This window comes from Hylobates moloch, unplaced genomic scaffold, assembly GCF_009828535.3.
Source record: "Hylobates moloch isolate HMO894 unplaced genomic scaffold, HMol_V3 SCAFFOLD_18, whole genome shotgun sequence".
Taxonomy (NCBI): domain Eukaryota; kingdom Metazoa; phylum Chordata; class Mammalia; order Primates; family Hylobatidae; genus Hylobates; species Hylobates moloch.
The window spans coordinates 12,405,407-12,428,752 of NW_026652293.1; the positions used below are offsets into that span (position 1 = coordinate 12,405,407).

Sequence of the window (23,346 nt, forward strand, 5' to 3'; positions counted from 1 at the left end):
CTGCCTTGGCCTCTGTTCAGAACTCCCTGGGGCCTTGTCGACATTCATCTGTGCACTCCAATGTCACTAGCAGGGAACTCATATGATTTCCACAACCTGGAAGGAAGCAGAGCAAGGTATCATAACATCCACTCCACAGATGAGGAAACTGAGGGAGTTTGTCCCAAGTCACATAGTTCACAAATGTCAGAATCAGAGCTCAAGTGTGCAAGTTACCAGTCCAGTTCTCGTGTCCTGGACCTCGTCCTGCCCTTGCCAAGAAGGAAGGCTCCCTGGAGGAGGGGGTACTTTGGGAGGGGGAATCTCAACACGCTGGCGGTGTCTGTGTTTCCAGGCTTCTGGCAGGCAGCTAGCTTGTCCTTTGCCGTGAGATCTCAGAGCTGGAAGGCCTGAGATGAGCACCAAAGAGAGGCTGAGGCTGGGCAGCGAGGCCCAGGAGCATGAGGGCAGTTCTGGCTCCGGCTCAGGCTCCCTTTTGATATTCTCATCCTGGTGCTGGGGCTGTGCCTCCTTCCTCTCAGGGCAGGAACTGCAACTGTGAGCTGACCCTGCAGTTCAGATCCATCAGGGAAGATAAGATTCCCCATGCTCAACGCCTGACCCTCTCTTAGCCCACCTGAGGCTGGCTCCTGGATAGAAAGCACCTGGCCCCGCACCGGCCCAGATGGGCACCTAAAGGGAGCCAGGTGGTGCCGGGGGTGCCTGAGCTGTCTCACGGTGCTCCAAAATTCGAGTCCTAGATACCTGTGTTTAATCTTTCCTCGGGGAAGAAAAACTGAGCTTCCTCTGCCCTTATTATATACCCTGCCACTCTAGCCCAAAGTCCAGTATCAGGGAGCAAGGACAGTGCCTTTGACATATTTGTGCTTTCACAAATGTTTGCTGAATTGAGTCTAAGATTCTCCGTTTGGGTGGAGCTGGCTCCACCAGGGCCGTGTTTTGTGTGCAGCTCAGAAAGCAATGCGCCATTCATCTCAGAGAGGCCTACTGGGGCGGTGGGCCCGGGTGGGTTCTGAAGCCTGGGAGTGGGGGGGGCGCTCCCCGGGAAAGGGCCCAGAAGGCGCGGGCGCTCTAGACCCGAGATTACAGTACCTGAGCTAACTTTTCCCCTGGGCTTCCTGCTCTTGAGCTTCTCCGGGCTAAGTCGGGTTCCCGGCAGGGGTCCCCGCCCCCAGCCCAGCTCCCCGGCACCCCAGGCCGCGACACAGCGCGGGAGGCGGTCCAGCACCAAGCTGGTCGGACTGGTTCTGAGCAGGAAGTCTCCCGCCCTCGCCCCAGGCAGCCGACCAGCCCCACGCCGGCCCCGGGCGTCCGTCGGTCGGTCCCGCGATCCGTCCGACGGTCCACCCAGCGCTTGCGGCCTCGCGGCCGGGCCGGCCTGGGCTGCGATCAATGCAGCTTTGTCTGGGACGCCCACGTCCCAGAGGCCGCTCCCAGGTCGACAAATCGGAGCGCGGCCGGGGCGCGCGGGGGTGAGATAAGCGGCCATGTGACCCCACCTGGGCTAGCAGGGGAGGGGCGCCAGGTGAGGCGGCGGCCGGCGGGGCGCGGGCGGCCACGCGGGGCTCCTGCAGCATGGCTGTCAGCAGGAAGGACTGGTCCGCGCTGTCCAGGTGAGCGCCGGAGGGAGCCGGGAGGGGCGGGAGGTCGGCGGGGAGCCTTTGGGTCTCCTCTCCCAGGGCACCGGCCTCCTCCCCGCCTGGGACCCTGACACTGAGGCTGGACCCTGGTCTTGCTGCGACTCGCGGGAGACAGGATTGGGGCCAAACTTGGGACCCCTGAGGTTACAGGGTGGGTCTTCTCCCCTGGGGGTGCTTGGGGGAAGGCTGGTCCCCAGTCTGGACGCCCCCTGGGGTATGGCCCCCCCTGTGGAAGGTGGAAGCGGAAGAAATGTTTTGGGGGATCGTGGAGGTGTTCAGGAGTAACCTCCAAGCCTCATTCCTGAGAGAAGCCTCTCTCACTGCCCCCGTGTGTCTCTGGAGGAGAGGACCCCTGGGAGGTGTCCCACAGCCCCTCATGGGAGGGAGAGCAGGAAGAGCCGTCTTAGAGAGGGGTCAGTGAAGAGGACTGGAGGGAAGCAGACCCATCTCCCACTAAGGACGCTCAAAATCTCAGCATGGCATTTTGGGGTGGCATCTGGGCTGGGAACCTTAAGATAGTTGCCATCCCCATCTGTGCTGCTGCAATCTTTACTTGTACACTGGTCTCCTAAAGGGTCAGGGGATGAGGCATCCTATCCCTGCTTGCTGGACATCCCATCAGGGTCCGAGAGGCCTGGGGAAGGTGGGCATTCAGAAGGCAGCACCCCTCATGGAGATTGGTGACCTCTAGCGACTTCTCTTGGAGCGACCCTGCACCTCTCCCAAGAAGGCCCCCTGTGAGCATTTTCACCTCATTCCTCCACTGGGCGCCCCCCTCCCCCATCTTGTCCCTAAGGAAACTGAGGCTCCTGCTGTAGCCCAGAGCTGGAGCCTGCTCTTTTGATCCCTTTCTAGCCAGGTAGATATTAGCCTCTTGGCTCCTTCCAGGTGGGCATTTGGGTCTTGGCCTTTCCTGAGCCAGAGCTATCTCTGCCAGGTGCAGACCCTCCAGCCATTTGGGTCCTGTAGGCTTTCCCCATCAAGGTATCTTTCACAGGTTTTTCCAGTGCTCTAGTATGTCCTCTACCCACCTCCTGCCCTCCCTTAATAAGGGCTCCAGAACTACCTCATTGTCTCAGGCTTAGCCTCTCCATAGCAGCTCATCGCCTGGGACTTGGGGGCTACCTCCCCAGACCCTCAAGACCTCACAGTGCTCTGAAGCACTGTGGGCAGCCCATGGGCTCTAGAGAGGGGAAAAGGTAAGCCCCACGAATGGAGGGAACTCAGTGCTCTGGAAAAGAAACCCAGGCTGCTACAGAGGGAGGTCTGTGCTGAGGGTGCGGCTGAGGAGTCAAGGTCTTGGACTTTGCATGTGGGTCAGTGTGCCTGGGGGTTGATGTGGGAGTGTCTTTGCTTCTAGACGTGGGCCTACCTGTGCCTGTGAATGTATGCTTATGTGTGTGTGTGTGTGTGGCATACTTGTGGACAAGTGTATTTATGGCCTATGAAGAGATGACAGATCTGTGCGGGGAGTTGGTTCTTATGTTGCTGAGTCTTGAGCTTGTCAGTCTGCATATGTTCAGTTGAACTGTTTATCGAAGAGCTCGGTGCTGTGCATTGGGTTAAAAATACAAACCAGACACTCCTTCAGAAATTCATAGTCTGGTGGGATATATGTGATTTTGTGTCTGAAAGCATGCCTGGATATGCATGGGGGTGTGTGTGCGGGGAGGCAGCTGGGGCACTGGAAGTTTGAAAATGGGAGCAAGGTCTGGCCTAAGCTTGTCCACTGCTCAGACGGACGTGGACTCATGTGGCTACAGCCAAGTTCCCACAAGATGTCCAGGGTAAGTGCCAGGGAAGCTCTGGGGAACCAGTCCTGCCACAGGGGCCCCTGGCCTGCCCTCCCTGCCGGGTCCCAGCCCTCATAGAGCCCTGTGGGCAGACGCAGCTGCTGCCAACAGTCACCCTGATGAGGCACCTGGAACAGAGGACCGCTCCCGCTCCGCTCCCTGGGTGAACAAGCCTCAGCGGGCAGGCAGGAAAGGGCTGTGAGTCACTGTCAACAGAGCCTCCTGGGCTGGGGAGGATCGTGCTAGGGTGTGACAGCGTGGTCCCAGGTGCGGAGGTGGATGGAGAGGTGGGTGGGTAGCTGGGGGCCAGCCTGCAGCCCATCCTTGGCATGGAGCAGAGATTCAAGTCCTCCAGCCCTGGGATGGCGGACGGGGGGGAAGGGGTGGCAGTGGTGAGCTGGCTGGCTGGGTGCCCTGGTCAGAAGCCTTGTCCTTTTCTCCCTGGACTGGCCTGGTGACCAGTGAGGCTGGGCCAGGCCTGTCTGCAGGGGGTGAGGTGTGGATCTGAGAGTGCCTGGGACTGAACAGCCAGTGGTTAATCATTTCCCTGCCTGGGCCTTGAGCCGCCCTCCTACTTCCAATCACTGCTCTGGGTTCTCCAGACACCTCTCCCTAGACCTTTGGGGCTGGAAGAGACCTGAGTTACCCCCCACAGTGACCATGCAGAAGGGAAGCTTAAGGCCTGCCCTGCTCAGGTTCAGGAGACTGGCCAAGGTCATGGGCATGACCCCCCATCCCTCCTCTGTCCTCCCTTCCCTAACCCTAGCCCCCAAGATTTGCAAATTATGCTCCTTGAGCCCCAGGGTTCTACAAAATGCATCTGGGGCAGCCTTCTCACCCTCTCCCCGCTTTAAGCAGAGCAGCTGAGCCTTGATCTGTTGTATAATGGGCTTCTGTCTATGATTCAATTTGGGAAAATGGGTTCTACTGCTAAACATGACTTTTAACAACCACTTCACTTAAATCCCTGCCATCAGTTGCTGCAGAATAGTTGGAAGTTAGACTTCAGGAAGAAAATTCCCAGGGGAGAGGTCAAAACAAGCCCTCTAGTGAGTAACAGGGCAGAATGTCCTTTAGAATTATTTAAGAGAAAAAGAGGACCCCCATCCCCAAAGGAGGGAGTTGAAGTCTGGAGTGGGGAGGAGGATAGCAGCATTACGTGGAGACACCGAGAGGGATGTGTGTCCCCAGATGAAGGCCAGGAGGTGGGGGAAAGGGTTGTCAAGAGGGAAGGAGTGGTAGGCAGCTGCCTGGGGCTGTGGCCTCAGCTATTAGGAGCAGCTGAGCCTCCGCAGCTGTTTGGGCCTGCAGGTTTCACCCTGGGCCTGGCTCTGGGGCTTGAAGGTCAATGTTGCATGGGCCACGGGGTTTCCCCAAGCCTCTGCCCTCCCAGGCTTTGCCCTGGGCCCCAGTGTGTCCTGGGGTGGGAAATACCACACCTTCAGATGCCCTCTTGGGCCTCTGTTCCCTCCCTTGAAGGTTCAGCTGTTGAGCTCACTCTGGGTTAGGGCCAGCCCTCCCTGGCCATACCTTTTCTGGCACTTGGTATGATGGTTAAGGGTAGGTGCTTTTGAGAGGCTGACCTAGGTTTAAATCTTGGTTTCTTGTTTTTATTAGCTGTGTGATCATGGGAAGGTTGTTAACTCTTTTGAGCCTCAGTTTTTTTATATACGAGATGGACAGAGTCTCGCTTTATCACCCAGGCTGGAGTGCAGTGGCATGATCTCGGCTCACTGCAACCTCCGCCTCCTGGGTTCTAAGTGATTCTCATGCCTCAGTCTCCTGAGTAGCTGGGATTACAGGCATGCGCCACCACACCCAGCTATTTTTTTCTATTTTTAGTAGAGATGGGGTTTCACCATGTTGGCCAGGCTGGTCTCGAACTCTTGGCCTCAAGTGATCTGGCCGCCTTGGCCTCCCAAAGTGCTGGGATTACAAGAATGAGCCACCGCACCTAGTGGCTGTTGTAAAGATGAATGCCAGGGGTATTAGAACAGTGACTGGTGTTAGAGTAAGCACTTCCACATTAGTGTGCTCATTTCCCCCCCTTATTCCTTTAGTTATGGATTTATTCGTATTCACCATGTTCAACAAGTGCCCAACACTGTTTCGAGCCCTCAGTTTTTTATTTATTACTGGGGTTTCAACAGCTGTACCCACTGAGTCCCCTCCTGGGGACTGGCCTTTGCCCTTCCCTCCCTTCCATTTTTATCCTCATAACTTGTGCTTGTTGGAGATAACATTTCTCCCCAGGGTGGGGTGGTGCTGCTGAAGGGACTCATGTTTTGCCAGGTGTCAGGGTCGAAGGCAGCCCCATGATTCCCAAGCAGCAGGGGTGGTGGCCACATCACCTTGAGTGAGCTGTGGGGTCTTAGTGTAAAGCTTGGGGACACTCAAGGATCCCTGGGTTCTGAGTCCTGCAGCTGAGCCCTGGAGACCCCCAGGAGACCAGACTCTGGGTGCTCATGCGCCATCCAGGGCCCCACAGGAGGATAAACAAATAGGCCACTTCCCCAAGGGCTGAGGGTGGCGTGTGGGAGCTGTGCGGCTCAAGACGCAGGAATCCTGGAGGCTCCAGCTCAGCCAGCTGTGGGTGTGGTCAGGGGAGAGGCACTCTGGGCTTTGTGGGTCACTTTCCCCAATATTTGGATCCCTCAGCTTTGGAGGGCAAGAGCTGTTTCCAGGCTGTGGACAAGGGATGGGGTGCATCCAGAGGAGGGAGCGGGAGATGTGGCCTCACATGTAAGCCAGCAGAAGTTGGCGTTTCTAAGTCTGAATAAGAAAACCGAGGAGAGGTGGGACTTCGGAGCCTGCCTCATAAGACAGCATGTTTGTGTGTAGTGAGTGAAGCATGAATGAATGATGAATGCTCAATCTACAAATACCTAGAGCTCACAAGAGTCATGCAGAGGCCCAGGGGAATCTTGTTTAAGTTCCGTGGCCAAGGCCACGGGGGAAAGTTTGATTTGGGCCCCTCTCCATCTCCCCTGAGGAAGTAGAGGTATGACTGACAGAGGAGGGATTGAGGTTCTCACCAGGAAGAGCTGCCCTGCTGGCAGAATTGGGAGGGTCTGGAAGGTTCTCCTCCAAAGGCACCTCCTTTCCCCTTGGGGTGATGGGTAGGCACTTGCCTTCCCTGGGCAGACAGCTGGGCAGATTGCCTTTGGGGGAGGAGTGGGCTTTGTTCCCCCTTTGTACGCCTCGGTATCAAGGCAGAAGTTTTGTAATTTCTAGGGAGGAGGAGAGCCCAGCACCCCTGAAATTGACACTTACTTGCTCTTCCACATTTGTCAGCACCTGCTGGGTGCCAGGCGCCGTGCTGGGCACTAGAGATGAGATACCCTATCCTGTGGTTTTTTCTCTCACTGCAGGACAACTCAATCACTCTTTGCTTATATAGAGATGGGGATCTCACTTTGTTGCCCAAGCTGGTCTCAAACTCCTGGGCTCAAGTAATTCTCCCACCTTGGCCTCCCAAAGTGCTGGGATTACAGGCATGAGCCACCATGCCCAGCCAGTCACACTGTTTTCAACCCTCTCAGACCTTCTCCACTCTCTTCTTTGTTTGCTCATCAAAAAAAAAAAAAAAAAGCAAAACTTAAGATCTGTACATTTATGTAAATTATACCTTAACTTAAAGCATTCTTTGAGCCCACATCCTCCTTTAGCTACTGTCCCACTTTTTTTTTTTTCTTTTTTTTTTTTTTGAGATGGTGTCTCACTCTGTCGTCCAGGCTGGAGTGTAGCGGCGTGATCTTGGCTCACTGCAACCTCTGCCTCCTGGGTTCTAGCCAGTTTCCTGCCTCAGCTTCCCGAGTAGCTGGGATTATAGGAGTCTGCCACCATGCCCGGCTAATTTTTGTATTTTTAGGAGAGACAGGGTTTCACCATATTGGCCAGGCTGGTCTTGAACTCCTGACCTCAGGTGATCCACCTGCCTCAGCCTCTCAAAGTGTTAGGATTACAGGCATGAGCCACTGCGCCCAGCCACTACTGTCCCATGCTATTTGCTTCTCAAAAGAGTTGTTGATACTCACTAATTCCTTTTTTGGTTTCCATTTACCCCTGCCAGCCTGCTCAGGCTCTGGCACAGCCCTGACATCTGCTTTTCCTGTGGTACCTGGTGCCTCTGTGCTCACAATTCCGTCTTGGTCTCATTCGCCTCGCAGCAGCATCAAACTGGGGCAGTTACTCCCCTGTTCATGCCAACACCCTCCTCTGGTTTCCTTCCAGCTCCCTGGCTGCAGCGTCTTGATCTTTGCTTTTCACTGGTTTCTTCTCCTTTGGAACAAGCCAGAAGCACAGCTCTTCATCTCCTTCTTGTCCCTCCCCACTACCACCCAACAGCCCACCACACTCCTTCCTCCCCTGGTCTTCCCCATGTTATTAATGGCAGCTCCAGAAACAGCTCAGGCCCAAAATCTAGCAGTTCTTGATTTTTTTCTTTTCCTCCCGCTCGTCCCACCCAACATCCAATTCAACAGCCAACCCTGGTGGCTGTATCTTCAGAACATGTCCCGAATCTATCATTTTTCCCCATATTTTCTGTCCCCACCCCAGTCCAAGCCACCATAGTTCTAGCTCTCGCCTGTGGGATTGCAGGTGCTTCTGACGGGTCCTCCATTTCCCCTCTCCCCTGGCCCTTTCAATGTTTTTGTTTGTTTGTTTGTTTGTTTTTCATTCAGCAGCCAGAGAGATTAAAAAAGAGCGATCCCATCATGTTGTTTCTCTGTGTACCACTCTCCAGGGCTCTCCAGCACACCTGGAATAAAACCCAGGTCCTTTCCCTGGTCTCCAAGGCCCTCTGCTCTGGCCTTGCCTCCCTCTCCAACTTCCCTGTGGGCCACTCTGGCCCTGGCTTCCCGTCTTCCCCTGAATACCCAGCTCCTCACGTGCAGGCTCTGCGCTGGCTGGATCCTCCTCCTGGAACACTGGCTGCCGGATCTGGCTCTGCTGCCTCCTCCTCATGAACGAGGGCTTTCCGAGGGGGCTTCCCCACCCAGCCACCTTCTCTCATATCACTTACTTTGTTCCCTTGTCCTAGTGACACTTAGCTGGTGTCATTTTGTTCATGGGCTCATTTCCTTGCTTATGGTCTGACTCCCCCATGCTGGATGTGTGCTCTGTGAAGGGGAAGACTCTGTTGGTCTCATTCCCAGCTGTTCCCAGCTCCTGGAATCATGCCTGGCACATAGTAGGTCCTCAAAAGTAATTTTTTAGTGAATATTGGCTCAATCCAGGGGATGCTGGACCCAGAAAAAAAATCAGAGAGGTTCATGTGGTTCATCCTTCTCATTTTAGGCGGGAAAACTGAGGAAGAGAAAAGGAAGTAACTTGCCAAAGGGCAGGAGGACTTAGAAACCAGATCACCTGACCTTGCCTTACCAAAGACTCCCTGCGGAGGAGACAGGCTCAGTGGGAACTAGGGCTGGGCAGCAGGAGAGCCTGGGACAGCAAAGGGTAGAGAGTTTGGCGTCTGGCAGTGGCAAGGGGAGGCCTTGCAGTCGTTGCTATAACTCTGGGAGGGAAGACAGAGGCCTTTTCAAGAACCTTTTAACCTGATTTGCAGACAATGCAGGGGGAACCACAGAGAAGGGCTCCCCCAGCTGACTTTCACAACCTGGTACTCCCCTGCTCACACACCCTCCTGTCTCCCGGGGTGAAGCTCAGCCTCCCGTCCCCAGCAAACCCTGAACCTCGGTACCTTCCCTCTGCCTGGACTGCCAGCCCCACCCCATGGAAAGCCTGTTTGTTCACTGAGATGCAGCCCAGTTCATCTATTCCATGAGCCTTTTCTGATAATCTTGGCCTATAGCATTTGTTCTCTCACACTGCAGAACAACTTTGGTTGGGGGAGTTATTGGTGGACACACTTCTTTTTCACTGGATTGTCAATATCTCCAGGGCAGAGACCCTGCCATGTTCTGTGACACCCACACAGTTCCTGACATGGTGCTGGCTTGTCATAGTCATTCAGTTTTCATTTGCTCTTTGGTTGGACTGGAAGGGGTGGGGTGGATGGAGGATGGGCTGGTGGGAGGTGGTAGGTAGAGCAGGTGGATAAAGATGGTGGGAACAGGTGGGAGGCTGAGTACATGGGTGTGTGGGTGAGTAGTAAATGGATAGACTGGTGGGGTTGGCTGGCTGGCTATAGAATGCCTGCTTGGCCCCATGAATGAAGGGTGACTGGGGCAGGAACCAAAAGTAGGGTGTGGGGTCCCCTTGCTCCCCAGAAAAGTGAAAGTTGTCTGGATTTTCATCCAGATCTGTGGAGCTCCATGGCTCAACTCTTTCCATGAAGCTCTTTCCATCTGAAAGGTGAGGGAGGCTCCAAGAGCCCCTGGGAAGTGAAGGGAAGGCAATATTGGAGTTTTTTCCATGTGTAAACGGTTTTGTTTGTAAGTCTTCCCTTCCCAAAAGCTAAGAAATTCCATGGGGAATTGAGTGAGGAACTATCTCCATGACTGTCCACTGATGGATATTACCTAAGAATCCCAGGACCAGAAAGAGAAAGGCACTTGGCAAGTTCATCTGTTTCCTTCAGGCAGGACCAGGCCCGCCCTTCCACGTTCCTGGTCACCCCCAGGGAGGGAGGCCCCCCCATTCCCATCCTGGGGTCCAGAGTACAGTTCAACCCAGTGGTTCCTATCTGGGGTGACTTTGCCCCCCCGGAGACATTTGGCAGTGTCAGGAAACATTTTGGTTGTCCCAGCTGGGGAATGTACTACTGGCACCCAGCAGGTAGAGGCTGGGGATGCTGCTAAACATCCTGTGATCCAGGACAGCCCTGGACACAGAATTGTCTGGCCAAAGTGTCAATAGTGCTGAGCTGGAGAAACCACAGTCTAATCCAAAGCCTTGCAGCTTTACTAGGAATTTAATAGACATATAATTTGAACTACATTTAAAATGTTGTTTTTTTTTTGAGATGGAGTTTCACTCTTGCCCAGGCTGGAGTGCAATGGCACTATCTTGGCTCACTGCAACCTCTGCCTCCCAGGTTCAAGTGATTCTCTGGCCTCAGCCTCTTGAGTAGCTGGGATTACAGGCATGTGCCACCACGCCCAGCTAATTTTTTTTTTTTTTTTTTTTTGTATTTTTAGTAGAGACAGGGTTTCACCAATTCTTGATTTCTGGTGATCCACCCTCCTCAGCCTCCCAAAGTGCTGGGATTACAGGTGTGAGCCACTGTGCCCGGCCTAAAATGTTAAGTTTTTGAGTAGTCACATTAAAAAAAGTAAAAAGCAGCCCAGCGCAGTGGCTCACGCCTGTAATCCCAGCACTTTGGGGGGCCAAGGTGGGAGGATTGCTTGAGCCCAGGAGTCTAGGACCAGCCGGAGCAACACTGTGAGACCTCATATCTACAAAAAATTTAAAAATTAACCAGGTGTAATGGTGCACACCTGTAGTCCTAGCTACTCGGGAGGCTGAGGTGGGAGGATCACTTGAGCCTGGGAGGTTGGGGCTGCAGTGAGCTGTGATTGTGCCACTGCACTCCAATCTGAGCAATAGAGCAAGACCCTGTTTCAATAAAAAGGAAAAAACAAAATTAATTTTAATATTATAGCTCATTTACCCCAATATGTCCACAATATTGCCATTTTAACACACAATCAATATACACAATTTTTTTCTTTCTTTTTTGAGACAGTCTTGTGTCACCCAGGCTGGAGTGCAGTGACACAATCTCGGCTCACTGCAACCTCTGCCTCCTGGGTTCAAGGATTCTCATGCCTCAACCTCCTCAGTAGCTGGGACTACAGGTGTGTGCCACCATGCCCAGCTAATATATATATATATATATATATATATAGTATTTTTAGTAGAGATGGAGTTTGCCATGTTGCCCAAGCTGGTCTCAACTCCTGAGCTCAGGCAATCCGCCTGTCTCAGCCTCTTAAAGTGCTAGGATCACAGGTATGAGCCACCGCGCCTGGCCAATGTACACAGTTCTTAATGAGACCTTTCACTGGTCTTCAAGATCCAGTGTGTATTTCACACAGCATGCCTTCGTTCACACCAGCCACGTTTCAAGCACTTCTGAGCTGCCTGTAGCCAGTGCAGGCCTAGAGGGCATTTGGTCTCTTCTCCCAGCCCTAGAGGAGCCTTCCTCGGGAGGGTCCTGGGTTTCCCCAGCTGTGCTGACCCTCTCCTTCCCTCCCCCAGCCTTGCCCGGCAGAGGACTCTGGAGGATGAGGAGGAGCAGGAGCGTGAGCGCAGGCGGCGGCACCGCAACCTGAGCTTCACCACGGATGATGAGGCTCCCAGGCTCAGCCAGAATGGAGACCGGCAGGCCTCTGCTTCTGAGAGGTAGGTGCTCAGGTTTCTATCCTGATTGATGGGGATGGACTGGTTGCCTCAGACTAAGTGCAGCATATTCAGTCTGCTCAGGGAGTTGGGGCCCAGGAAATGAGGCTGAAGGGTGTGATGATGAACTTCAATTTCCCCGCCTTCCCCAGACTCAGTCCTGCCAGCTTCCATCCTCTTCATAACAATGCTTGCTACTTTTTGTTGACCATCCACGAGCCAATACTGTGCTGGACATTTTATGGCCATAGCTCACGTAATCCACACAATGTCCCTGAGAGAGAGGTATTGTTAACCCATTTTACAGGTGGAGAAACAGGGTTGAAAAGTACTTAGGTGACTCGCTGAGATCACGTACCTCAAGAGTGGCAGGGCCAGAATGTGCATCCAGATATGTCAAGCTCCCGCCTCCTTCCATTATCCAGGCTGCCTCCCTCTAACCCTGACCCTCTATAATTTACTTCTTTTTTTTTTTTGAGACGAAGTCTCGCTGTGTCACTAGGCTGGAGTTCAGTGGCGCGATCTCAGCACACTGCAAGCTCCGCCTCCCAGGTTCAAGCAATTCTTCTGCCTCAGCCTCCCGAGTAGCTGCAACTACAGTTGCCTGCCACCACACCCAGCTAATTTTTTTATTTTTAGTAGAAATGGGGTTTTACCATGTTGGCCAGGATGGTCTCGATCTCTTGACCTCATGATCCACCTGCCTTGGCCTCCCAAAGTGCTGGGAATACAGGCGTGAGCCACCGTGCCTGGCTGCCTTTTTTCTTTTTTTTTTTTTTTTTTTTTTGAGTTGGAGTCTCACTCTGTCACCCAGGCTGGAGTGCAGTGGCACAATCTTGGCTCACTGCAACCTCTGCCTCCCAGGTTCAAGCTATTCTGCCTCAGCCTCCTGAGTAGCTGAGATTAAAGGCAACTGCCACCACGCCTGGATAATTTTTGGATTTTTAGTAGACACAGGGTTTCACCATGTTGGGCAGGCTGGTCTTGAACTCCTGACCTCAGGTGATCCACCTGCCTCAACTTCCCAGTGCTGGGATTACAGGTGTGAGCCGCTGCACCGGCCTATAATTTACTTCTGAGGAGAAGAAGCTTGGGGCTAGTTTTGCCATCTAGATTTTGGGATTATGAGGTGGGGAAGAGTCTGGGGTTTACTGAATGCCACCTACATGCCAGGACTGTGCTGGGCACCCTCATGAGTCTCATTTTGCTTCCTAACAAGCCCAGTTTGCAGATTTGAAAACTGAGGCTCCAACAGTAAGTTAACTTGCCTGATAGCACATGGAGAGCAGAGTGGTGAGGAAGGAAAATAATCTCCTTTTGCTGGAGGCCAGGTGCTGTGGGTTATGGACAATCCTCTCATGTTGCTTTTGTTTCTTTGGGTCCCCCGAGAAGGGAGAACAGGGCTGTGATGACCCTCTCCTCTCCTGTCCTCCCCTCCCTCAGCCTTGCACGGGACTGCAGCAGACTCTGGAGGATGTCCAGAGCTGGGCTGCACCAGTACCTGTGGCTGTCACCTAGTCTTGGCTGCACCCACAAGACTGACAGGAGTGTGGAATGGTGCATCGGAAGCCTTAGGTTCTGCTCCCAGCTCCCCCACCAATTAGCTCTGTGACCTTGACAAAATCCCTAGACATCTCTAGTCTTGATCTAAGATCTAAGGGGCAGAGACTGTGCTTATTCCTTTTGATCCCCAATGCCCCATGAAGGCTCTGGCACATATTAAAGCAGTTATTCAGGGTCTGTTGACTGTGTCTGAACATGGAGTCATTGGACTTCGTAGGAATTTATAAGCTTTTTAAAAAGCATAGAGTGCTTTGTTCAGATGATACCTTGGAAGTGCAATATATCAAGTGGATAAAGGTGGTGGTGAGCCAGGGAGGCCAGGGCCTGACATCCTCACCTCCTCCTTGGTGGTCCTGGCAGCATCTCCATTGGGTTAGGTATACTTAGGGTCTCTTCCACCTCTATCCTCTGATTCTGTCTCCCATCTTCTGACTCAGACTACCGAGCGTGGAAGAAGCAGAGGTGCCCAGGCCACTGCCCCCAGCCTCCAAAGATGAGGACGAGGACATCCAGAGCATCCTCAGAACACGGCAGGAGCGGAGGCAGAGGCGGCAGGTGGTGGAGGCTGCACAGGCCCCCATCCAGGAGAGGCTGGAGGCAGAGGAGGGGAGGGACAGCTTGAGCCCTGTGCAGGCCACACAGAAACCCCTAGTCCCCAAGAAGGAACTGGAAATCCCACCTCGCCGGAGACTGAGTCGGGAACAGCGGGGCCCCTGGGCCCTGGAGGAGGAGAGCTTGATGGGCAGGGAGCCAGAAGGGAGGAAGAAAGGGGTTCCAGAGAAGTCCCCAGTCTTGGAGAAATCCTCCATGCCACAGAAGACGGCACCTGAAAAGAGTCCGGTCTCCGAGAAAACCTCCATCTCCGAGAAGGTGCTGGCGTCAGAGAAGGCATCTCTATCGGAGAAGATAGCAATGTCAGAGAAAAGAAACAGCTCAGAGAAGTCTGTTCTAGAAAAAACCAGTGTCTCTGAGAAGTCGCCGGCCCCAGGGATGGCACTGGTCTCAGGAAGGAGGCTGGTGTCTGAGAAAGCATCCATCTTTGAGAAGGCACTAGCCTCAGAGAAGAGCTCAACTGCAGACGCCAAGCCGGCTCCAAAGAGGGCCACAGCCTCAGAGCAGCCCCTGGCGCAGGAGCTGCCAGCCTCTGGGGGAAGCCCAGCCACCACCAAGGAGCAGAGAGGAAGGGCCCTCCCTGGGAAGAACCTGCCCTCCTTGGCAGAGCAGGGGGCTTCAGACGCTCCGACTGTGGCCTCCCGCCTCCCACCCGTCACACTCCAGGTTGGCAGTGTCCCGTCCCTCCCACCCTTCTACTCTGCCACCTGGCTGGCCCTGCCGGCCGGTCCCACCTAGGTAGTCCCTGGTTCCCTGGCTGCCTCCATCCTCCCACCTGCAGGCTGGCCTTGGAAGTCTCTTTCTTTGACTGCTTCTAGCCATGGTCAGAGCAGGAAGGCTGAGATGGGGCAGGCTGCTGGAGCTTAAAGGGGCACCAGCTGTGGGGCAGGGAGCACCTGGTGCCCCCCACCATATCTTCATCTAAGGCCTGGGCTCCTGGACCCCCGCAGACTAGTGGGGAGCCTCAGATCCTTCTAGAAGCTCCCCTGGAAAGCTCTGCCTGGTGCCCTGGCCCCAAGGGACTTTGTCCGTGAGCCACTCCCACAGCAGATGAGGGAGGCAGGAGAGAAGGCACAGGGCTGTCTCATTCTCCCCTCTTCCTGCAGCTCCTGGGGTGAGCCATGGGGTCTATGGCTGCCACGGCCTGATGGGTCCTAGACCTCTTATGTGACACTCCCCCTGGCCCATCCAGGTGAAAATCCCCAGCAAGGAGGAAGAGGCAGATACGTCCTCACCCACACAGCGAACCTACAGCAGCTCCCTCAAACGCTCCAGCCCCAGGACCATCTCCTTTCGGGTGAGAGCCCTGGGCACCCTGGTCTGCGAGCCACTGGAGGGCAAGCGGAGGAAGCCCGCATCCATTACAACATAGGAGCCGTAGGTTAGGTAGGAAGGTCCCCTGGATAGAGAGGAGCTTTGGATTCCCATGGGTGGCCCTGAACAGACAAGGTTGTATTCAGCAGAGGAGAGCAGGTTAGTGACCTGGGAGGTAGGTGCCAATAAACATGAGCAGCCCCACCTAGTGGGCAAGGCCAGGGCTGCATGAAGACTGGACAGGCAGGGCTGGCCCTGGGCTGCAGGGAGGTCCACACCTGCCTTCATCAGTTCCTGGCCTCACCTAGGAGACTTGTCTAGGAGGGGAGGGGAGGAACAGAGAGCAGCAAGGCTCTCCTACTGCTCCCTGCTCTGCCACTGTCCCAATAGTACAAACTATGTGGATTGGGGAAATCTCATCTTGCTTTGTCCTGGTGTTTATTCTTGGTTCTTCTGTTCACTGGGTCATTCACTCAATCATTGGGTATCATGCCTCTAATGTGTGCCAGGCCCTGGAGAGGTGGCCTGATAGTGACTGGTGCCCCCACAGAGCTCATGGGCAGTGGGAGGCAGATAGGAAACAGGTGGTTACAAGTGCCCTGCGAAGGAAGTCTGAAGAAAGGCTTCTGACCCCTATTAGTGGGTGGGAACCTGTGTCTTCCAGATACAAACAAGGATCTTTAACAAAGACTTGTCTACATATTTCTTTGGTGGGGTTGACCCCTGGTAGAAGGGGTGGGAGATCTGAAGAGGAGGAGGACATGTCTTGAGAGCTGGGCTCTTCACTCGAGGGGGCCACCGATTTCCCAGGGACTCCCAAACAACAACGCCTTTCCTTCTCATTTCAGATGAATCCCAAGAAAGAAAACTCGGAAACAACCCTAACTCGCAGGTGGGAGGCCTGGAGGCTCTGGTTCTTTCCTATTTGGCCATGTTCAGGCTATTTTCTCAGTACCTGCACCCGCCCTCCTTGTGCCAGGCTGTGCAGTAGGGCACACGAGGGGAAGGTGCAGTCCTTGCCCAGGCCTCCAGATCTGGCAGGGGGATGGGATTAACAGAATGGACCCAGGCGGGATGAGATGGAACAAGGACGGGGAAGGATCAGGGAGAGCTGCTCGGAGGAGGCAGGGCTTGGGTGGGGCCCCAAAGGGGGATGAGGGTTTAGCCTTGAGGTTAGGACAGGGAAACGGGGCTTTCTGGGAGGGAGACCACGAACAGTGTAAGGGAGGGGAAGCCCCTGCTCCAGCAGGCCTGGTGGGGGGGCTGTGGGTCTGCAGGTTTAACAAAGGTTCCTGGGCTTGATGGTGTTGATGCAAGTAGCCTGAGGACTATGCTTTGAAAAAAAAGCAAAACTGAAATAGGATCTGAGAAGCAGATGTGCTTATGTGTTAGGAATGTCATCCACTCATGCTGTATTCATCTGCCCCGTGAACATTTACTGGAGCCTACTACATTAGGCTAGGCCTGGCGGCTGGCGTGGAGGTGGAGGAGGAGGAGTACAAAGACAAATGACACAGCTGCTGTCCTCAAGCAACTCACACCCACCCAGCAAACCTATAGCAGCTCTCTCAAACATGAGACCATTACATACTGGCCAACCAGGGAGGGACAGGGACACAGACACAGGAATGTGAACCCAGGGCTAGGAGCTCAGGAGTAGCTGCACCTGCTCGGCCTGTGAGAGCTGGGGAAGGTGTCATGGAGCAATTGATTTTCCATGAACTAGTAGGAAGTTTGCTCATGTAAAACTGGAGGAATAGCATTTTAAATAGAGGGATCAGCATGTGAAAAGGCAGAGTGAAGAGCATGGTGTCCAGCTGGCTGGCACACAGGCATACTGTGGGGGAGGGAAGGGGAGGGCCCAGATTACTAGAGTCTTGGGTGCTGTGCCAAGGCCTGCGGGGTCTGAGCTGGAAGGACAGGATCAGATTTGAGGTAGGAGCAGCCATGTGGAGAGCTCACGGTGGCAGGCCAGGAGAGCAGGTAGGTGGCGATCGATTGCTGTGATGGGGAAGATGGAAAGGAAGGGCCTGCTTCGGGAGGTGTTTTGCAGTGGAAATGACAAGGTATGGAGGAGAAGAGATGTCCTATTGAATGGGACATTTCTTGGAAGTGGAGAGAAATCCCTGGAGTCTCTAAGTTCCTCACCTTGGCCGAGTCAACACAGCCTGCTGTGTGATGGAGGGCCACAATGAGAACGTGGCCTCGGTGGAAACTGGCCTCAGTGGAACATGGCCAAATAGGAAATTGTGGCTCTTGGCCACAATGAGAACGTGTGATGGGGCTGCTCCTCAGGCCCTGGGGGCAGGCCTGGTCTCCCTGGGTGTCTCACTTGGCTCGCCTGTTCCATCTTCCATCCTGCAGTGCCAGCATGAAGCTCCCAGACAACACAGTGAAGTTGGGAGAGAAGCTGGAGAGATACCACACGGCCATACGGGTGGGTGGGGGCTTCTCCCAAGGGGCGGAGGGTGCAGGATGAGTAGTGGGCATGGCCCTTGCCCCTCCCCAGCATGGGTCAGCTGTTGGTGTTCTTGGTTCCCAGAGATCAGAATCTGTCAAGTCTCGGGGTCTGCCTTGCACTGAGTTATTCGTGGCTCCTGTGGGTGTAGCCAGCAAGCGCCACCTCTTTGAGAAGGAACTGGCGGGCCAGAGCCGAGCAGAACCAGCCTCCAGCAGGAAGGTGAGGGGCTCAGGCCCCACCAGGGTCCTTAGGGTGATTAGCCCTGACGTCTCCAAAACCCAAATCTTGGCTGTGGCAATGCTAGAAAACTGTGTTTTCATGTGTCAATTAATGTTGGCAGAACCTTCACTTGAGTTCCCATTCACGTTCCTGAGCCCATCTCCTTAGCTGGGCACACAGCTCCCTGGGGGAAGGGGAGGGGGCTGTCCCAGGTATATGTGGCACGTGCTGGATGCATAGGGGAGTGAGGGAGAGTCCTATCCCATTCCAGGGCCTCTGAACATGCCTCGCTGCTGCCAAGGGCCCTAAACCCTGAGATGGAAGGTTCTCTTTTTAGGAGAACTTGAGGCTCTCAGGGGTTGTGACATCAAGGCTCAACCTGTGGATCAGCAGGACCCAGGAGTCTGGAGATCAGGACCCCCAGGTATCCTCACCCTCCCTGATGTCTCTTACTGTGGAGCCTTTGCAGTGGGATGATTGGGGACAGAGGAGGGACAGCTGGGAGAGGAGTCATTTCAGGAGTGGAAGCAGTGGGGAATAGATGGGCGTGTGGGTCAGACTCTGGCAGAGAGGAGGGGTGGGTCTGGATTCCTTTTCTCTTTTGGGAAGAGAAAGGACATCCTGGGTTGGGGGCTGGGCCTGGGGGATCCCGAGCCCTTTGGAGCGTGGTCTTAGTCCCTGGTCTCCACCCTGATACCCTCAATCAGGAGGCACAGAAAGCGTCATCTGCTACCGAGAGGACTCAGTGGGGACAGAAATCTGACTCCTCGCTGGACGCTGAGGTGAATGGTGGGGAGGAGCCTGGCCCTACGGCAGAGGGCCACAGTGTACTGTGGGAGACCCCATCGCCCCCGTGTGCACACACTAATCGGCCTGCAATGGCACAATCCACCCAGAACGCCCCCATCCCTGCTCATGCAGATTGGTCTGAGCCAACCGTGAGAACAAGGTTGAGCCCTCAGCTGGTTGTGCTGCCTGCAACTCTGCAGAGCCCCTGCCCCTTCAGCCGGCAGATTGCAGGGCTCTGACTCATTGTGGGTGTGGGGCTCGGGCAAAGGGATGCCTTCCTATCCAGTGGCCCCCTTCCCCTTCCATCCCTGATACCCCATTGCCTTGTGCTAACAGCTCTTTGCCCCACAGGTGTGACAAGCCCTGCCAAGACAGACCTGCAAGTCTTTGTCTCAAGGAACCTCCCTCATGCCAGGCCCCTGCCTCTCACAGCAGCACCCTTTCCTCTCATTGCCCCTGTTCCCTTTTTGCCTGTGGATCTGTTTGGCCAGGGCCCCGGGGGTCAGGAATATTTGCAAGACTCAGCCAGCTCCTTCCCAGCCCAGCCTGTTGGGGCTGGGACTTTCTCACCCTGCAGCAGGCACAACAGATGTTGGGACCCAGCCTCTGCCCAGGGCACAGCACAAGTGCACATCAGCACTATGGGGACTATGTCTTGCCCAGAGACCTCTGCTCCTTCCTGCTCACATCCAAGATCAGGGCACAGCGTCCCTCAAGAACTCCAGAGTCACCTGTCTCATGGGCTCCCAGCAAGTACCTCTGTGTCTATGATGTCCCCCTTCACTGAGGCCTGGACCCGTCCATCTTTGTCCCTGGGGCCTGCTCCCAGCCACTGAGGCCCACTCTGGCCAGATGGAGAAGCAGCTGCCGTGCGTCTTCCCTGTGCCCCATCTCCCTGCTAGGTTCGCCCCTCCCTTCCCTGGCCTGCTGCGGTGGCCAGGATCTGAGTGCCTTTTTGTGTGCAACCATTACCCGTTCTCTGAAAAACCTGTTCTCAGGAAGGATCTGATAAACTCATTTACTCTCAGGTGTAAGTGACTGATGAGACCTTAAAAGCGAATTCCTCTCTAGAGGCCTTGCTTTCTAGCAGAGGTCATCTGAAGTGTGTGAGGAGGATCATCATTTTCCTCATCCCCACCTCTTCTCACATTCAGGTGGTGGCTTGCCACTCAGCAGTCCTAGCTTGGTGACTGGGGAACTGCCACATACAGGGCCAGGCCTATCCTCCTCCCCCACAAGCCCCCTCCAACCCCCACCCCCATGCTCCAGACATCATGGCCCCTATGAGCTTGGAGAATGATGAACCCTCAGAGAATCTAGAACCAACCAAGCTAGGAACATCAGCCTGGTGCCCTGTTAACCCCTTAAAGCTGTGGTTTACAACTTTTCAAAAATTTAAATCATTAAAACTCTTCATCTTGATTGACTGCCCTAGTTTTACCCACAATCAGCTGGGGATGCAGCCAGGTGCAGAGCCCCCTGCCCACTCCCCCTTTGCGTGCCTGGGGACGCTCCAGGTCTTTCTGGAACACGACCCTTAACACGGCTCCTAAGGGGGTATCACCAGTCCAGTTCCCCAAGTGTGTGGGGGATGAGCCCTAGTCCTACTCTGTGACTCTGGGTGAGGGTTCCTCAGATCTGTGCCCCAGGGGACAGGCCCTCAAAGTGCCATCTGTGCAGAGGTCCCAGTGCCCCAGGCTGACCCACCTCTGGCCAGTGAGTCTCCTGTGCCTGAGTGAGGGATAGCGGGACCTGGGGGCCCTGCCCCAAGCGCCTCCCACCCGCTGCTAGTGCTGGGGCTTTGTGAGTGTTCCCACTTCACAGCTGAGAGTTGGCGGACAAGGCTAGGGCAGGGCCGAGGAATGGATTGAGTCCTGCGTAAGCCTCGGGACGTCTAAACAGCTCTGGCTCTGCCCAGACCTCAGGTGTGACCCTGAGCCATTTTCCTTTTCTGAACCTCAAGCAGATGACCTCAGAGGACTTTCACATGTTCATGCCATGACAGGTGAACTTTTCCAGTAAACAAAACTGTCCCCACACAGAGGAGAGGCTCCTGGAGGCCTTCACCTGGCAGAGCCTGACCCTGGAGTAAGAGCCTAGGAAGACACTGAGGGGCCTGTTCCTGCAGCTGCAGCCTCAGCGGGGCCCTTCATGCCTGCACCCCCCTCCCCTGGGGTGCCCAGTGAGGGCTGGCTGCCAGAGGAAATGTCAGGGGGTGCCACAGCACAGCCCCCTCCCCTGTGAATCCAGCACGTGAGGGCCCTGCCCTCATTCCTACTGGGGACGCAGCCAGTAAACAAGGAGACCGGGGTGTGCCCAAGATGACCTCAGCTGGGGATAGATGAGTGGTAGCGACTGGGTGTCCAGGCGGGTGGGGAGGCCTCTGGATGGGTGACATTGGGCACCTTCTGGAGACAGAACAGGGCTCCCACACACCACTCCTGGCTGCACCCTCCTGCTCTCTTTCCACAGGGGCGCTGTGCCCCACAAGTGGCTCGTCCTATTGTGGATCCTCAAATTTACGTGCACTGTTTCAGCATAAGCTTCTCATTCCACTCTAGCTTTGTTTTCTCTTTACATCCCTTTGCAAGGACAGGGATATAAAAAAAAAATGGGCTAAGAGTAAACCCTACTATGCCCAGGAGTGGCTGCTGCATGGGAGCTGGATTTCCTTATCTGAGTGGCTGTCTCACAGTGCTCTGAACGAAGCTCCTGCCTTAGAACAATTCGAAGCCGTACACGTGTGGCCTATGACACCAAGGATCTACTGGACTCTTCCCATGGGGCTCTGTAGTGATCTAGGTGCCCAGATTCCTCTTCTAGGCATCCATGCAAATAAACTGTGGCCTGTTTGAAAGGTTATTGGGCTTACAAGGAACAGTAACCCACCCTCAAGTTAAAAAAAGGTTTGGGAAAAGTAATTCCGAATTCTACGTTATTCCAGGCCAGGACCCAAGGCAAGGCTGGGCCCTGCTTCGTGCGCTAGAATGGGAGAGAGAGATGATGGGGCTCCCCCCACTTTCTTGACAGCCTGGCTCCTTCCCACTATCCCTCAGGAATCTGTCCCCTCCATCTGCCTGTCTCTCTACAAAGTCCCCCTGCTTCCCTGTGGTCCTCCTCAGTTCCACGATGCTGGCCAGCAGGCGGTTGGCTTCAGCTTGCCCTGCCACAGATCTGCTGGCAGTGTCGAGGCCCACGTGGCAGGGGATAAGCCTGGAGCTGGGCAATCAAGGCCACTGGACTCAGAGACCACAGGGAACTATGGAGGGGATGGAGTCAGCTGAGTGATGGGACAACAGTCTGACAGCAGCATGAGTGTGGAGCAAATGGAAGTTACCTGTGCAGAGGACCCTTTCAAGGACATTAGTGGTGGAGGCAGCATAGTAGCTCCCAAGGCAGAGGGATTGAGAGAAGAGTTTGAGGACTGGGAGGGCGGGACACACGATTGGGTGATGGGAGAAGGGGGCAGAGAATAGCGAGATTGCTTTCCTTGCCCATGGAGAAACAGGAGTGTGGATCATGAATGGGCAAGATCTTTAAGTGCCAGGGGGGTCATGGGGGAGGGGAGGGCCTGCTCCAGAGGAGGACCATTCCTGCTTCAGAGCCGAGGAGGATCTAGGCTGTGAAGATTCAGAGAGAGAGATGGAGGGGAGAGTCAGCTCAGCTGCCAACTGGCTTGCTTTCCTCCTGTCTCTTTCATTTTCATGATCTACCGAACCCTGCAATGGGCCAGCCCTGAACATACAAGTGCATGTGCATAGTCACACACAGGCAAGCAAGCAAAACCCCTGGGCCTGACCTATGCATCTGCAGTCTAGTAGGTTTAGCAGATCATAGTCCTGTACTGCTTGATTTTAAAGCTGTTAGGGGATGAACTTCGACAGTCTGCATCACCCCTCTCACAGAATGAGCGCCTGTTCAAGGTTCTTGACTGGAAGTTCTACCTTGTATCTGGCCTCCTGTAGCAGTTTAAGTCCATTCCCTGTGAGGAGGGTGTGCCACATGGCTTTGGGGGTCATGGAGAAGACCCACCTTGCAGATGTTCTCACTGAGGCTGGCAGAGCCGGCAACCTGCCCAAGGCTGCTCAGCCCATTAGGAGCCAGTAGCCTGGAAGATGTCTTTACCCCCAGCATCAGTTCAAGTGGAGCAGCACATAGCTCTTGCCCTCTGCCTTCCAAGATTCTGGTGCTGAGACTTACGGAGTGTCTTGGAGGTTGCCTTCTGCCCCCCAACCCTGCTCCCAGCCGGCCCTCCCAGGCCTGGGTTGCTGGCCTCTGCTTTATCAGGATTCTCAAGAGGGACAGCTGGTTTATGTTGCATGACTGTTCCCTGCATATCTGCTCTGGTTTTAAATAGCTTATCTGAGCAGCTGGAAGACCACATGGGCTTATATGGCGTGGGGTACATGTTCCTGTAGCCTTGTCCCTGGCACCTGCCAAAATAGCAGCCAACACCCCCCACCCCCACCGCCATCCCCCTGCCCCACCCGTCCCCTGTCTCGCATTCCTCCCTCCGCGGGGCTGGCTCACCAGGCCCCAGCCCACATGCCTGCTTAAAGCCCTCTCCATCCTCTGCCTCACCCAGTCCCTGCCGAGGCTGAGCAGACGCCTCCAGGATCTGTCAGCAGCTGCTGTTCTGAGGTAAGGC

General features: G+C 54.8%; 1 protein-coding gene across 1 annotated transcript; it reads left to right on the forward strand.

Moving 5' to 3' along the window:
* Positions 1-1,557: 1,557 nt before the first annotated feature.
* LAD1 (ladinin 1) lies at positions 1,558-19,732 on the forward strand. The gene is made up of 10 exons (XM_032136531.2): positions 1,558-1,613; positions 11,600-11,743; positions 13,741-14,581; positions 15,108-15,212; positions 16,078-16,121; positions 17,594-17,666; positions 17,772-17,909; positions 18,247-18,333; positions 18,617-18,691; positions 19,050-19,732. The coding sequence occupies exons 1-10, from the start codon at positions 1,576-1,578 to the stop codon at positions 19,053-19,055; spliced, it is 1,551 nt and encodes a 516-aa protein (XP_031992422.1). The 5' UTR covers positions 1,558-1,575; the 3' UTR covers positions 19,056-19,732.
* Positions 19,733-23,346: the final 3,614 nt, after the last annotated feature.

Bases quoted from the DNA above. Each gene is read 5' to 3' on its own strand.
- LAD1 (XM_032136531.2), top strand. From the start codon at position 1,576: ATGGCTGTCAGCAGGAAGGACTGGTCCGCGCTGTCCAG. The intron at 11,744-13,740 runs GTAGGTGCTCAG...CTTCTGACTCAG, and splicing joins CAGGCCTCTGCTTCTGAGAG to ACTACCGAGCGTGGAAGAAG. The intron at 17,667-17,771 runs GTGGGTGGGGGC...CTTGGTTCCCAG, and splicing joins GATACCACACGGCCATACGG to AGATCAGAATCTGTCAAGTC.